This window comes from Haematobia irritans, chromosome 3 (assembly GCF_050003625.1).
Source record: "Haematobia irritans isolate KBUSLIRL chromosome 3, ASM5000362v1, whole genome shotgun sequence".
Classification (NCBI taxonomy): Eukaryota; Metazoa; Arthropoda; class Insecta; order Diptera; family Muscidae; genus Haematobia; species Haematobia irritans.
This window is the reverse complement of record NC_134399.1, coordinates 67,349,557-67,366,982: the sequence shown is the minus strand read 5'-3', so window position 1 is coordinate 67,366,982 and position 17,426 is coordinate 67,349,557. Positions and strand designations below refer to the sequence as shown.

Below are 17,426 nucleotides of genomic sequence, written 5' to 3'. Positions count from 1 at the left end.
AACATTATATGCTCGCACTTAAGAATAATGTTTTAAAAATTTGAGTTACAAACATATAATTTTAACACCCAAACATATAAAAAACAGTCTTTTTCTTCCGTGTAGGCTTTTTGTGGTTTATAAACAACCCAGCAAAAAGTTTCGAAGTTCTCCTAAAGGCACGACTTTAAAAACACTTCGAGAAATGTCTTCTCACTGATGTTCTTTATTTTAACTACGCATGAAGTTCTTGTAATTCAATTTTTCATTACTCACTTTTTTTAAATTGATAATTTTAACAGTTTTTGTTTCAAGTTGGTTAAAACAGAGTACACGCAAAGAAAAAAAATGTTTGGAAAACGTGTACCGAAAACGTTTTTCTTTTGTTAGAGTTTTTTTGAATTGCTTCGAACATTTTAAACTTTTATCACCAAAAAAATTCGTTTCTTACAAAATTTTTATTTTTTCAATCAAAAAAGTTATTTTTGAAACAACAACACAGTCCATTTCGTTTATATTAAACACTGTTCTTTTCTGACTTTAGGTCTTTAATAAGACACATTTTACAGTTTCAAAATTTAATATACTACAATGTAATGTTGAACATTTTTTCGGAATCTTCCGAACATATCTGGAATATATAAAAAAAAAAAAACAAAAAAAAGCTTTGGTCGATGCAGGGATCGAACCCACGACCCTTGGCATGCAAGTCGGACGTAGCAACCACTGCTCCACGGTGCCAAACTAAATGTTTGTTTCTGTTAAATAAACTTTGTTTATTCGGTTCGTGGGCGCCGCAAGCTATGCTATATAAGTATAACTTATATGGATATTTATCTATTGATGACCATAACAGGTACATAGCTCAGTGGTTAGTGTGTTGGCTTACAAAGTGCATGGTCCGCGGTTCGATTCTCCGTCCAGGCGAAAGGTAAAAAAAAAATTTAAAAATTTATAAAATCGTATAATTTCTTCGGCATTGTTGGTATTATAGGAAAAAGTGTTAAGAACTAAAAACCCTCGTGGATGTAAGAAAGATGTGAGGGAAAATGCAATTAGCAAGACCACAATGTTTTTTTTTTTTTTTTTTTTTGAGTTTGTCTTTATGAAATTGTTTTTACATCCTGGAAAAGAATAAACGTTTATCACAAAAAGTATATACTTTTCTTCCAAATACACTTCCTTACAGCGAAAAGCAAATGAGAAACGAACTTTGTTTGTCTAAAATTTCGTTTAGGAGGAAAGAATTATTTTTTTGCGTGTAAGAATTAATAAAATTATACAAATGATTCAATTTTTGTCGAAAAAAATGCTAAATCTATTTTAGAAAAATTGCGAATTTTTGAAAATATTTGAGGTTAAACTTTTCAGACAAGCGTTAGTATGCATTAAAAATCCTAAAAAATATAAAAATTATTTATTTGACAAAATATCACAAAATTTTTTAGTTCACATTCAAAACACTGAGATCGGATCACACATTCAGAAGTGATGCAAATTTAATTTTTTGCATGATGTTGAAATGGTAGACATCTCTCTTATAACATTTTTTTTGTTGGGAATATAATGAGCCAATGTCAATAAAATGTACTCCACTTGTGGAAATAAAGTTTTTTTTTCTGGGATTTTTGAATCTTGGAAGTCACACGAATATCATAATTTCAATAACCACACTGAGTAGCTATTATTTTATAAAAACCTACACTACTCTAGTTATACACCACCATGATACATAATTAAATACATGACGACGCATGATACCTTATGGGGGAGCCCATTGCATGGCAGACATTAATTTAATGTTTTTCTATTGAAAATAATTGTGATTTTCACATTTACTACATAGAAAGTTTCAACATCATTTGATGTTCCATTCTCATCTCGGTGTCATATGAATGCATCACACAGAACGGGAAGTGCAACTAAGTGGGAAGCACAAGATTTTAATTTTTTTGAATAATGATTGCTACAATTCTATGGTTGGTATTTTTCAATATCATAGTCCCATACACATTTCTTGTTTGGAAATTTAATTATTGGACAAGCCGTCGAGTGAGAGGACCCAAACCGAGACCATTGGTGGGCAATTTTCCCAGTGTATTTACACATAAACGTCATATATCCTCTGACATACAAGATATCTACGAGTGAGTTTATATTCTAGAGTTAAGTAATTTTCTTATTTTTTTATACCCTCCATCATAGGATGGGGGTATATTAACTTTGTCATTCCGTTTGTAACACATCGAAATATTGCTCTAAGACCCCATAAAGTATATATATTCTGGGTCGTGGTGAAATTCTGAGTCGATCTAAGCATGTCCGTCCGTCCGTCCGTCCGTCCGTCCGTCCGTCCGTCCGTCCGTCCGTCCGTCCGTCCGTCCGTCTGTTGAAATCACGCTAACTTCCGAACGAAACAAGCTATCGACTTGAAACTTGGCACAAGTAGTTGTTATCGATGTAGGTCGGATGGTATTGAAAATGGGCCATATCGGTCCACTTTTACGTATAGCCCCCATATAAAGGGACCCTCAGATTTGGCTTGTGGAGCCTCTAACAGAAGCATATTTCATCCGATCGGGCTGAAATTTGGTACATGGTGTTGGTATATGGTCTCTAACAACCATGCAAAAATTGGTCCATATCGGTCCATAATTATATATAGCCCCCATATAAACCGATCCCCAGATTTGGCTTGTGGAGCCTCTAATAGAAGCATATTTAATCCGATCCGGCTGAAATTTGGTACATGGTGTTAGTATATGGTCTCTAACAATCATGCAAAAATTGGTCGACATCGGTCCATAATTATATATAGCCCCCATATAAACCGATCCCCAGATTTGGCTTGCGGAGCCTCAAAGAGAAGCAAATTTCATCCGATCCGGCTGAAATTTGGTACATGATGTTGGTATATGGTCTCTAGCAACCATGCAAAAATTGGTCCACATCGGTTCATAATTATATATAGCCCCCATATAAACCGATCCCCAGATTTGGTTTGTGGAGCCTCTAAGAGAAGCATATTTCATCCGATCCGGCTGAAATTTGGTACATGATGTTGGTATATGGTATCTAACAACCATGCAAAAATTGGTCCATATCGGTCCTTAATTATATATAGCCCCCATATAAACCGATCCCCAGATTTGGTTTGTGGAGTCTCTAAGAGAAGCATATTTCATCCGATCTGGCTGAAATTTGGTACATGGTGTTGGTATATGGTCTCTAACAATCATGCAAAAATTGGTCCACATCGGTCCATAATTATATATAACCTCCATATAAACCGATCCCCAGATTTGGCTTGCGGAGCCTCAAAGAGAAGCAAATTTCATCCGATCCGGCAGAAATTTGGTACATGATGTTGGTATATGGTCTCTAACAACCATGCAAAAATTGGTCCACATCGCTTCATAATTATATATAGCCCCCATATAAACCGATCCCCAGATTTGGCTTGCGAAGTCTCCAAGAGAAGCAAATTTCATCCAAGCCGGTTGTAATTTGGAACATGGTGTTAGTATATGATCTTTAACAACCGTGCCAGAATTGGTCCATATCGGTCCATAATTATATATAGCCCCCATATAAAACGTTCTCCAGATTTGCCCTCCGGAGCCTCTTGGAGGAGCAAAATTCATCCGATCCGGTTCAAATTAGGAACGTGGTGTTAGTATATGGTCGCTAACAACCATACCAAAATTGGTCCAATCACACAAAAATTGGTCCATATCGGTTCATAATCATGGTTGCAACTAGGGCCAAAAATAATCTACCAAAATTTTATTTCTATAGAAAATTTTGTCAAAATGTTATTTCTATAGAAAATTTTGTCAAAATTTTATTTCTAGAGAAAATTTTGTTAAAATTTTATTCGGTTCATAATAAAATTTTCATCATTTTCAAAATTTTATTTCTATAGAAAATTTTGTCAAAATTTTATTTCTATAGAAAATTTTGTTCAAATTTTATTCGGTTCATAATCATAGTTGCCACTCGAGCCACAAATAATCTACCAAGATTTTATTTCTATAGAAAATTTTGTCAAAAGTTTATTTCTATAGAAAATTTTGTTAAAATTTTATTTCTGTAGAAATTTTTGTCAAAATTTTCTTTCTATAGAATATTTTGTTAAAATTTTTATTTCTATAGAAAATTTTGTGAAAATTTTATTTCTATAGAAAATTTTGTTAAAATTTTATTTCTGTAGAAAATTTTGTCAAAATTTTATGTCTACTTTGTCAAACTGAATTATATACGTATTGGATCGATCTTTTTTGATTTAATATATACCACGTATGGACTTACATACAATTTAGAAGATGGTGTTAGGAGGTTTTAAGATACCTTGCCATCGGCAAGCGTTACCGCAACTTAAGTAATTCGATTGTGGATGGCAGTGTTTAGAAGAAGTTTCTACGCAATCCATGATGGAGGGTACATAAGCTTCGGCCTGGCCGAACTTACGGCCGTATATACTTGTTAATAAATAATTTTCTTATAGGACATATAAGAATACGGATAATTATGTTGGAGTTTACAATTGTCGTACACCTCAGTTGATGGTAATTGATGCTGAACTAATGCATCGAATATTGGTTACGGATTTTAAGCATTTTCACGATAATGAGGTATCCACTATGGTAAGAGTAACTAATATCTAAATTTGTTATGTATGAGATTGTTTGAAATTGAGACTTTTGCTTTATCAAAAAATGAAATTTTTGTTTAATCGAAAAATGCACTGAAAAAAATATTTACGTGATGTTAAAGAATATGCAACCTTAATTGTAGGCTACGCAATTTACACAATATTAAGGACAAATTTCTTTAAAATAATGAAATTTTAATTAAAATAAAGTTTATAATCTTTCCTTCTAAAATGTTTGATATTAAATTTAGGACACAAATCTTGGAAATTTGCGTCCATTCCTTAAGTTCGTATGTCTTTTAAATAAGGCAAAATTTTCTCAAAGTAATGAAAAACAGTTTTGATTAAAGAAATCGCCCTTAACATTAACTCAAATATTGAATCTTTAGATTTAAGATAAAAACGCTTCAAATATAGGCTAAGAGTTATTTTGAGAATTTAGCATCTTTGATTTAAGGAGCCACCGTGGTGCAATGGTTAGCATGCCCGCCTTGAATACACAAGGTCGTGGGTTCAATTCCTGCTTCGACCGAACACCAAAAAGTTTTTCAGCGGTGGATTATCCCACCTCAGTAATGCTGGTGACATTTCTGAGGGTTTCAAAGCTTCTCTAAGTGGTTTCACTGCAATGTGGAACGCCGTTCGGACTCGGCTATAAAAAGGAGGTCCCTTGTCATTGAGCTTAGCATGGAATCGGGCAGCACTCAGTGATAAGAGAGAAGTTCACCAATGTGGTATCACAATGGACTGAATAGTCTAAGTGAGCTTGATACATCGGGCTGCCACCTAACCTAACGATTTTTTGGAATTAAGAAAATATTTTTTACTTTGTTATAATTTGAATTTTAAAGCTGGCATTTATTAGTTTTTTTAATAAAGCGCAAAAAGATAATATTATTCGATAAATGAGATCTGTATCCTAATTTTTATTTTATTGATCCCGGAATCCCCCATCGATTTTTTTCAACTTCCAATGCAGTCCTTTTGGACAAATCCACAAACATTCCTTGATTTTTAATGGGAAAAATATATTTATACGAAAATATATGCTGGGAATAAAAAATAAAAACGATTTATAGCATAAAAAATAACAATTTTTTAGAAAAATATTTGATAAAAAAAATTGCCGCTGATGAGATTTGAACAAGCGTTTCTTATTTTTTCGTTCATACTAATAAATAACATATCGAGAAGCAGTTAGAATGTTATTCCCTGGTGTCGTATTATGATCATATCTCAAACATTAGAATTGACGTTTTAACGATTTGTCTTCAATGGCGTTTGTGGCTGAGTGTGCTAAGACGTTCTGTTATGGTGCCAACAAATCCAGGTTCAACCTCCTGGTCGGAGCGAAAAAGCAAATTGTAAAAATTCGATATTAGGAAAATAACAGTGTAATAAAAAATATGGATGAAAAAAAAGTGAAATTGGTTAAATATATATATATATATATATATATATATATATATATATATATATATATATATATATATATATATATATATATATATATATATATATATATATATATATATATATATATATATATATATATATATATATATATATATATATATATATATATATATATATATATATATATATATATATATATATATATATATATATATATATATATATATATATATATATATATATATATATATATATATATATATATATATATATATATATATATATATATATATATATATATATATATATATATATATATATATATATATATATATATATATATATATATATATATATATATATATATATATATATATATATATATATATATATATATATATATATATATATATATTTATATATATATATATAATGTATATCAAATTATACCAAAATTGTTTATTTTTGGAAATAGGTACTACAAACAAACAATTGAGGTAGTATCTGCAAATAAGAGATTACACTCAAAAACAAAACTTTTTCCTTGGATCCAATGATGTTGACCTTTCCTTTTTTTATTGGTTCCGAAAAGTTAATTGTATCGATTAATTTTGTAATTAAAAATTTTAAAATTTTCAATCATTGACTAATTAACTTAATATTTCTATTTTCATTAAAATGTTAATTGTATAAATAAATTTTTTAATTGAAAAAAACTGTCAACTTCAATCATCTTTTCAATTGGAAATATTTTGGAGATATTTTTTTCTGTGCACTAAAAAACTGTTGACCTAATTGGAACACCAAATTTCATATGATCCCACTAAAATTTCAGTAAATGCCCTCTAACAGTCGTGTAAAAATTGGTTCATATCGGTCCATAATTATATGTATATATGTAGCTTCCATATAAACCGATCCCCGAATTTGAGCAAATTTCATGCAATTTTCACGCGATGAGGTTGAAGTTCAGTACGTGCTACCCGTATTTGCATTTTAATAATCAAGCAAAAATTGGTCCATATTAGTTCATACTTTTATAAAGTTCCAATATAAACCGACCCCCAAGATTGTAGTTCTGGAGCCTCATGGAGGAACGAATTTCATCAGTTCGCGTTGAATGTGGTCTTTTATAAAGCCTAATTCTTGATCTATATAAACCTATCAAGAATTAAAATGAGTCAATATGGTCTACGATACAATTTTATAACAGGTTGGCTGATAAGTCCCCGGTCTGACACATAGATGGCGTCGCTAGTATTAAATGCATATTATTTTTATATAGTACCAACCTTCAAATGATTCGTGTCAAAATTTGTGAGATAGAGCGTCTTTTGTTAAGCAACTTTTTTTTATTGTGAAAAAAAAATGGAAAAAAAGGAATTTCGTGTTTTGATAAAATACTGTTTTCTGAAGGGGAAAAATACGGTGGAAGCAAAAACTTTGCTTGATAATGAGTTTCCGGACTCTGCCCCAGGGATAATAATTGATTGGTATGCAAAATTCAAGCGTGGTGAAATGAGCAGTGGACGCCCGAAAGAGGTGGTTAACGACGAAAACATCAAAAAAATCCACAAAATGATTTTGAATGACCGTAAAATGAAGTTGATCGAGATAGCAGAGGCCTTAAAGATATCAAATGAACGTGTTGGTCATATCATTCATCAATATTTGGATATCCGGAAGCTCTGCGAAAAATGGGTGCCGCGAGAGCTCACATTTGACAAAAAACAACAACGTGTTGATGATTCTGAGCGGTGTTTGCAGTTGTTAACTCGTAATACACCCGAGTTTTTCCGTCGATATGTGACAATGGATGAAACATGGCTCCATAACTACACTCCTGAGTCCAATCGACAGTCGGCTGAGTGGACAGCGACCGGTGAACCGTCTCCGAAGCGTGGAAAGACTCAAAAGTCCGCTGGCAAAGTAATGGCCTCTGTTTTTTGGGATGAGCATGGAATAGTTTTTATCGATTATCTTGAGAAGGGAAAAACCATCAACAGTGACTATTATATGGCGTTATTGAAGCGTTTGAAGGTCGAAATCGCGGCAAAACGGCCCCATATGAAGAAGAAAAAAGTGTTGTTCCACCAAGACAACGCACCGTGCCACAAGTCATTGAGAACGATGGAAAAAATTCATGAATTCGGCTTCGAATCGCTTCCCCACCCACCGTATTCTCCAGATCTAGCCCCCAGCGACTTTTTCTTGTTCTCAGACCTCAAAAGGATGCTCGCAGGGAAAAAATTTGGCTGCAATGAAGAGGTGATCGCCGAAACTGAGGCCTATTTTGAGGCAAAACCGAAGGAGTACTACCAAATGGTATACAAAAATTGGAAGGTCGTTATAATCGTTGTATCACTCTTGAAGGGAACTATGTTGAATAATAAAAACGAATTTTGACAAAAAAAATATGTTTTTCTTTGTTAGACCGGGGACTTATCAGCCAACCTGTTATCATCAGCATTTGTTACCACAACTCTAATTGTAATCGATTATGGTCTTTAGTGGAACTTTGTGCGTAATCCACGATAGAGGGGATATAAAATTTGGCCTGGCCGAACTTTGGACCTATTTACTTGTTTTTTAATAATCTGTCCAATTTGGTGTCTTACTACAGGTAGATGAAAAATCGGATTTACTATATGCGAACAATCCATTTGCATTGACTGGAGAAGATTGGTATGATAGCCGAAATGAAATAAAGCCAAGCTTAGCTTTGTTAAGGGTAAGTAACACAATTAAATTAATTCTTTATTTATGATAAAGTGTTGCAAGAATATTTACAGATAAAATTAATGTTCCCTGTAATATCGAAAATCGGTAAAGAATTAATTCAGCACATTGAGGAAAAGCTGACGTTTGGCGATGAGAAAGGAATTGATGGCATTGATGTAAGAAATTAAAGAATACAAGGATATTGAACAGATGTGTAATTCCACACTGACAAAATATGACATATTACATCTATTGGCTTTCGTTATTTCAAAAAACAAAACAAAACAATTTTCTACTTTACAATTTCAGCTTAGCTTACGTTTTGTATGTGCCGTTGTCTCAGAAAATATTTTGAATCAGCCAGCGGAAATGTTTAGCTCAGATCCACTACCAATCGTCTCCAATGCAAAACAATTATCCGGACAATCATTTATTTATATCGCTTACACAACATTGATAGGAATATTGCCAATTTTGAAAAGATTTCGAAAAATGCGTTTCACACCTAAATCAATGGAGACATTTTTGCTGCGCCACATACAAGAGACTTTAAAGGAACGGAGAAAAAAAGGAGCAAGTAGAAGTCGTTCAGATTTCTGGAGTTATCTTATCCAACTGCAAGAGAAGAAGCGTTTAAGGGAGAAAGACATAAGAAACCATGCTGCAAATGTGATCATAGATAGCATTACGACTATACCAGATGTATTATCTCATTGTCTGCTTATGGTATGTAATAATGGCCTATTCACTTATAGCGAGAACCAATGTTCACAGTTTTGTTTTTTTTTACAGTTAGGACGTGATTCTTTTCGCCAGGCTGCTCTACGATCAGAGATATTTAATAAATTGGGAGAAAATAATGATTTTGAAATTATTTCGGATATGGAATATCTTGATGCTTGTGTTCATGGTAAGTACTGGTCCTCACTTGATATATTATTTTTCATATATTTGCAACTATTACACTGGAAAAAAAGCATGCCCGAAGATTTTGTTTTTACACTAATGATTTTTGGTATTTTATTCCAAGCCAAAGAAGCGCAGAATTGAAGTAAGGATACTTCTAAGACAAAATTCTCTTTTATATTTGAGTTTTGCTTACTTGAGTACTAGGAAACAAATTTTAATTTATTGTTTTTTATACCCTCCATCATAGGATGGGGGTATATTAACTTTGTCATTCCGTTTGTAACACATCGAAATATTGCTCTAAGACCCCATAAAGTATATATATTCTGGGTCGTGGTGAAATTCTGAGTCGATCTAAGCATGTCCGTCCGTCCGTCCGTCCGTCCGTCCGTCCGTCCGTCCGTCCGTCTGTTGAAATCACGCTAACTTCCGAACGAAACAAGCTATCGACTTGAAACTTGGCACAAGTAGTTGTTATCGATGTAGGTCGGATGGTATTGAAAATGGGCCATATCGGTCCACTTTTACGTATAGCCCCCATATAAACGGACCCTCAGATTTGGCTTGTGGAGCCTCTAACAGAAGCATATTTCATCCGATCGGGCTGAAATTTGGTACATGGTGTTGGTATATGGTCTCTAACAACCATGCAAAAATTGGTCCATATCGGTCCATAATTATATATAGCCCCCATATAAACCGATCCCCAGATTTGGCTTGTGGAGCCTCTAATAGAAGCATATTTAATCCGATCCGGCTGAAATTTGGTACATGGTGTTAGTATATGGTCTCTAACAATCATGCAAAAATTGGTCGACATCGGTCCATAATTATATATAGCCCCCATATAAACCGATCCCCAGATTTGGCTTGCGGAGCCTCAAAGAGAAGCAAATTTCATCCGATCCGGCTGAAATTTGGTACATGATGTTGGTATATGGTCTCTAGCAACCATGCAAAAATTGGTCCACATCGGTTCATAATTATATATAGCCCCCATATAAACCGATCCCCAGATTTGGTTTGTGGAGCCTCTAAGAGAAGCATATTTCATCCGATCCGGCTGAAATTTGGTACATGATGTTGGTATATGGTATCTAACAACCATGCAAAAATTGGTCCATATCGGTCCTTAATTATATATAGCCCCCATATAAACCGATCCCCAGATTTGGTTTGTGGAGTCTCTAAGAGAAGCATATTTCATCCGATCTGGCTGAAATTTGGTACATGGTGTTGGTATATGGTCTCTAACAATCATGCAAAAATTGGTCCACATCGGTCCATAATTATATATAACCTCCATATAAACCGATCCCCAGATTTGGCTTGCGGAGCCTCAAAGAGAAGCAAATTTCATCCGATCCGGCAGAAATTTGGTACATGATGTTGGTATATGGTCTCTAACAACCATGCAAAAATTGGTCCACATCGCTTCATAATTATATATAGCCCCCATATAAACCGATCCCCAGATTTGGCTTGCGAAGTCTCCAAGAGAAGCAAATTTCATCCAAGCCGGTTGTAATTTGGAACATGGTGTTAGTATATGATCTTTAACAACCGTGCCAGAATTGGTCCATATCGGTCCATAATTATATATAGCCCCCATATAAAACGTTCTCCAGATTTGCCCTCCGGAGCCTCTTGGAGGAGCAAAATTCATCCGATCCGGTTCAAATTAGGAACGTGGTGTTAGTATATGGTCGCTAACAACCATACCAAAATTGGTCCAATCACACAAAAATTGGTCCATATCGGTTCATAATCATGGTTGCAACTAGGGCCAAAAATAATCTACCAAAATTTTATTTCTATAGAAAATTTTGTCAAAATGTTATTTCTATAGAAAATTTTGTCAAAATTTTATTTCTAGAGAAAATTTTGTTAAAATTTTATTCGGTTCATAATAAAATTTTCATCATTTTCAAAATTTTATTTCTATAGAAAATTTTGTCAAAATTTTATTTCTATAGAAAATTTTGTTCAAATTTTATTCGGTTCATAATCATAGTTGCCACTCGAGCCACAAATAATCTACCAAGATTTTATTTCTATAGAAAATTTTGTCAAAAGTTTATTTCTATAGAAAATTTTGTTAAAATTTTATTTCTGTAGAAATTTTTGTCAAAATTTTCTTTCTATAGAATATTTTGTTAAAATTTTTATTTCTATAGAAAATTTTGTGAAAATTTTATTTCTATAGAAAATTTTGTTAAAATTTTATTTCTGTAGAAAATTTTGTCAAAATTTTATGTCTACTTTGTCAAACTGAATTATATACGTATTGGATCGATCTTTTTTGATTTAATATATACCACGTATGGACTTACATACAATTTAGAAGATGGTGTTAGGAGGTTTTAAGATACCTTGCCATCGGCAAGCGTTACCGCAACTTAAGTAATTCGATTGTGGATGGCAGTGTTTAGAAGAAGTTTCTACGCAATCCATGATGGAGGGTACATAAGCTTCGGCCTGGCCGAACTTACGGCCGTATATACTTGTTTTCTCCTTATTTCTTCTTGTGCACTTCAAAGTCCTTCAAAAACGTATTAACGGTAACTTCAAGTAGAAATTATGGTACTTTTTCTTGTAAAAACGTCTTTAAATTAAAATGTTGAATGATATGTCCTATTTTTTAACGCTTTTTCGCTTTGTAGTTAAGTCGAATCACATTACTATAAGGATAAAATGACTTCATTGAAAAGTTTATCGACTTTTGGAAAAAAGTCTAAAAGTTCTAAACAAGACATGAAATTTTTGGCCTTTTTGTGTGGTCCTATTTATATATTTAGACTCTCGAAATTGAACCCTCTATTTCACAAAAGCCAATTTAGCTTTTTTTTTAATCTATCGAATTATGTTTAGGGAAAGTTACCATTATTACTCTAATATTTTTTTGCGTACGTTTGTTACCCATCAATAAAAGCGTTGGCAAAAATGTAGTGAAAATGTTCTTTTTATATCCGGAAGTGGTGCAAAATTGGCTCAGAAGCGATGAATTTAACATGGGCTTGTCATAGGACGTATGTCCACCATTTCAATAGCCGTTGCACTGAATTTGCATCACTTCTTGGGATGTGATTCGAATTCAGTGGTTTGGATGTGAATTAAAAAATTTTGTAATATTTTGCCAAATAAATAATTTTTATAATTTTTTATGATTTGTAATGCTTGACTTCAAGTATTTTCAAAAATTCCCAATTTTTCTAGACTGGATTTATCTTTTTTCTATTTTTAGTTTATTTTATTTTATAATTTGTACCATTTTATTAATTCGTAATCTGTTTTTAATCTATTTAAGTGGGTATTAAGTTCGAGTTTAGCCGCTAAAATCGTCATTTTTCACAATTACTTTTCTTTAATAATCTATTTTAAGGGATACAAACTTTGTGAAAATTTGTATTGGGCTTTTCTCCATCAAGTTATAAAAAAAATGAAACAAATATGTATAATTTTATGCCTTTTTCTTACTGATTTAGTTTTCACTTTAGCGATTTTAGCGGCTAAACTCGACCTTAGTACCCACCTTTTGAGACGAAAAATATTAAAATTACTCATTAAAAATATGAAAAAGCGAGTTATAAAAAAAATGAATTAAAAGAACTTCCTATGTAGTTAAAATAAAGAACATCTGTGGGAGGACATTTTTGAAAGTGCTTTTCAAGTTGTGCCTTTGGAACAACTTCCAAATTTTTTTTTGCTGGAACAACTCCAAATTTTTTTTTACTGCTGTTTTTGGACGGGGGACATGTAACATGTTTGTTGCAACCATGTTATTTTCTCGGAAATTATGTATCTGACTTCGGCAAGCATGTATATGTTTCGCGAGAAATAATATTTTTTGCCGAACAAAATATTTCATATATATTTGCCATCGGCAACTGCTACCACAACCCAAGTAATTCGATTGATAGGTTTTCAAATTCTGGGGGGGGGGGCTTAAATTTTTCTGGGGGGTCTAAGCCCCCTCCCCAGAGGCCTTCCTACGCATATGCTCTTGATATATGTTAAAAAAAAATAATAAAAATTAAGTCAACATATGTTTATACTGGTGCTTCCCAAATGGGGGGCGCGCTCCCTCTAGTGGGGCACCACGAAGTTCCAGGTGAGGCGCAGATATAGTTTAGGTTGAACAGGTTTTGTATCAATAATATACTAACATACAAAAGAACGTACGAAACATTTCGAAATTTTAATTTATAACCACCGTGAGAAACGAGTAAAAGTTACATCCAATGCAATAATTTGTTACTGGGAGAAATTCTAAGAGGATGTAGGTTAGGTTAGGTTAGGTGGCAGCCCGATGTATCAGGCTCACTTAGACTATTCAGTCCATTGTGATACCACATTGGTGAACTTCTCTCTTATCACTGAGTGCTGCCCGATTCCATGTTAAGCTCAATGACAAGGGACCTCCTATTTATAGCCGAGTACGAACGGCGTTCCACATTGCAGTGAAACCACTTAGAGAAGCTTTGAAACCCTCAGAAATGTCACCAGCATTACTGAGGTGGATAATCCACCGTTGAAAAACTTTTTGGTGTTCGGTAGAAGCAGGAATCGAACCCACGACCTTGTGTATCCAAGGCGGGCATGCTAACCATTGCACCACGGTGGCTCTCCATCGGTTTATATGGGGGTTATATATAATTAAGGACCGATGTGGACCAATTTTTTCATGGTTGTTAGAGACCATATACTAACACCATGTACCAAATTTCAGCCGGATCGGATGAAATTTGCTTCTCTAGATGCTCCGCAAGCTAAATCGGGGGATCGGTTTATATGGGGGCTATATATAATTATTGACCGATGTGGACCAATTTTTGCATAGTTGTTAGAGACCATATACTAATAGCATGTACCAAATTTCAGCCGGATCGGATGAAATTTGCTTCTCTTAGAGGGTCCGCAAGCCAAATTTGGGGGTCCGTTTATATGGGGGCTATACGTAAAAGTGGACCGATATAGCCATTTGCAATACCACCCGACCTATATCTATTGACTACTTGTACCACCTTTCAAGTCGATAGCTTGTTTCGTTCGGAAGTTAGCGTGATTTCAACAGACGGACGGACGGACATGCTCAGATCGACTCAGAATTGCACACGACCCCGAATATATATAAAGGGTGATTTGTTAAGAGCTTGATAACTTTTTTTAAAAAAAAACGCATAAAATATGCAAAATCTCATCGGTTCTTTATTTGAAACGTTAGATTGGTCCATGACATTTACTTTTTGAAGATAATTTCATTTAAATGTTGACCGCGGCTGCGTCTTAGGTGGTCCATTCGGAAAGTCCAATTTTGGGCAACTTTTTCGAGCATTTCGGCCGGAATAGCCCGAATTTCTTCGGAAATGTTGTCTTCCAAAGCTGGAATAGTTGCTGGCTTATTTCTGTAGACTTTAGACTTGACGTAGCCCCACAAAAAATAGTCTAAAGGCGTCAAATCGCATGATCTTGGTGGCCAACTTACCGGTCCATTTCTTGAGATGAATTGTTCTCCGAAGTTTTCCCTCAAAATGGCCATAGAATCGCGAGCTGTGTGGCATGTAGCGCCATCTTGTTGAAACCACATGTCAACCAAGTTCAGTTCTTCCATTTTTGGCAACAAAAAGTTTGTTAGCATCGAACGATAGCAATCGCCATTCACCGTAACGTTGCGTCCAACAGCATCTTTGAAAAAATACGGTCCAATGATTCCACCAGCGTACAAACCACACCAAACAGTGCATTTTTCGGGATGCATGGGCAGTTCTTGAACGGCTTCTGGTTGCTCTTCACTCCAAATGCGGCAATTTTGCTTATTTACGTAGCCATTCAACCAGAAATGAGCCTCATCGCTGAACAAAATTTGTCGATAAAAAAGCGGATTTTCTGCCAACTTTTCTAGGGCCCATTCACTGAAAATTCGACGTTGTGGCAGATCGTTCGGCTATTCATGATGAAATGTCAAAGCATACTGAGCATCTTTCTCTTTGACACCATGTCTGAAATCCCACGTGATCTGTCAAATACTAATGCATGAAAATCCTAACCTCAAAAGAATCACCCTTTACTTTATGGGGTCTTAGAGCAATATTTCGATGTGTTACAAACGGAATGACAAAGTTAATGGTGGAGGGTATAACAAGGAGATTACATTAAATAATTAAATTTGCAATATTTTGTTATTTCTAAACTAAATATTTATTGAACCACTCTCGTAAATTTTCATATTTTCCCTTTGATATACTTGTTGTTGACCAGCATATATGAACATCAAATGATTGCTGTGGCCATATTGAAAAACAATGTTCCTTCGCATCACACATTATTTTTCATCAAATTATTATTTGACCAAACTCCATCTATGTGTTTTTTTTTTCAGAAACCATTCGTTTATTCCCGCCTACGACATTCATGACAAAATCGTGCACCAAACCCATTGAGATGCTGAATAAAAAAGGTCATATCCTAAAAATTGAAACGGGTACCAAAATTATATTGCCAATACATGCTACTATGAACAATTGTGAATATTTCCCTAATCCAGAGAAATTTCAACCAGAAAGATTTCTTAATGGAGGGCTGAAGAGATATAGAAACAAAGGCCTTTATTTATCATTCAGCGATGGACCGAGAAATTGTTTGGGTAATTAGTATTAGACTTTGTTATACATTTTAAGCTTTTAGACCCCAAAACTCAAATGGCCAGTGGTAGAAATATTGGTTTTAGTTTCTACAAAATCTCCTAAAGTTAATCAAAATTAGAAAAATATACCAAATCGGTATTTACTCAAATCAGTAAGGGAAGGTAATATGTAACATTTAACCACTATGATAAAAGATACACCAGAAACCCTAAACTTTATAATAAAATACAAAATTTATTATAATATTTACACATATATGTTTATTTAAACAATAATCTGTTAATTTTTCAGGAAAACATTTCGCCTTAATACAAATAAAAGTGGCGCTTGTGGAGATCGTTCGAAATTACGAAATAACCATAAATGCCCGAACGCGCAGTGACAATAAATTAAGTCCAACCAATTTATTATCAAAACTGGAAGGAGGCGTTTGGTTGAACTTTAGACGATTACCGTAATTGAAATATTGAAATCAGTATTTATAAGTAAACAATAAAGACATTAGAAATCTTACAATAAATATTAAATGTATTGTTAATTACATTTTTGTCAGCTCTTCTTTTGTAAATAAATCGTATTAGTTTAAGGTCATTTATATCTCAAGGTACTGGCACTTAAAAAATATGTACGGACGTAAAAACTACCGGACCGACTATCAGTGCTGCCGCTAGTGAAAAATTGAGTGAAGTAGATTTTGGAAAAAAGTGGAGTAGATTGAATAAAATTGAAGTAGCATACATTTTTGAAAACAAAACAATAGAATTCAATTTATTATACCCTCCACCATAGGATGGGGGTATATTAACTTTGTCATTCCGTTTGTAACACATCGAAATATTGCTCTAAGGCCCCATAAAGTATATATATTATGGGTCGTGGTAAAATTCTGTGTCGATCTGAGCATGTCCGTCCGTCTGTTGAAATCACGCTAACTTCCGAACGAAAGATGCTATCATCTTGAAACTTGGCACAAGTACTTGTTATTGATGTAGGTCGGATGGTATTGCAAATGGGCCATATCGGTCCACTTTTACGTATAGCCCCCATATAAACGAGAAGCAAATTTCATCCGATCCAGCTGAAATTTGGTACATGGTGTAAGT

The 17,426-nt window shown here is 33.9% G+C and overlaps 1 protein-coding gene across 1 annotated transcript; it reads left to right on the top strand.

Annotated features, from left to right (window-relative positions):
* The first annotated feature begins 1,831 nt into the window (after positions 1–1,831).
* On the top strand, positions 1,832–16,895 carry LOC142228106 (putative cytochrome P450 28a5). Its single transcript, XM_075298424.1, has 8 exons — positions 1,832–2,126; positions 4,487–4,625; positions 8,673–8,780; positions 8,842–8,946; positions 9,080–9,496; positions 9,563–9,680; positions 16,059–16,322; positions 16,615–16,895. Exons 1-8 carry the CDS (start codon positions 1,939–1,941, stop codon positions 16,779–16,781), a joined length of 1,506 nt encoding a protein of 501 aa, XP_075154539.1. The 5' UTR covers positions 1,832–1,938; the 3' UTR covers positions 16,782–16,895.
* Positions 16,896–17,426: the final 531 nt, after the last annotated feature.

What these genes read in the sequence shown, in the direction of transcription:
- LOC142228106 (XM_075298424.1), top strand. Translation starts at nt 1,939, where the DNA reads ATGATTGCTACAATTCTATGGTTGGTATTTTTCAATATCATAGTCCCA. An exon ending in ATAATGAGGTATCCACTATG is followed by an intron (nt 4,626 to 8,672) that starts GTAAGAGTAACT and finishes GTCTTACTACAG; the next exon opens with GTAGATGAAAAATCGGATTT. An exon ending in TGGACCGAGAAATTGTTTGG is followed by an intron (nt 16,323 to 16,614) that starts GTAATTAGTATT and finishes TTAATTTTTCAG; the next exon opens with GAAAACATTTCGCCTTAATA.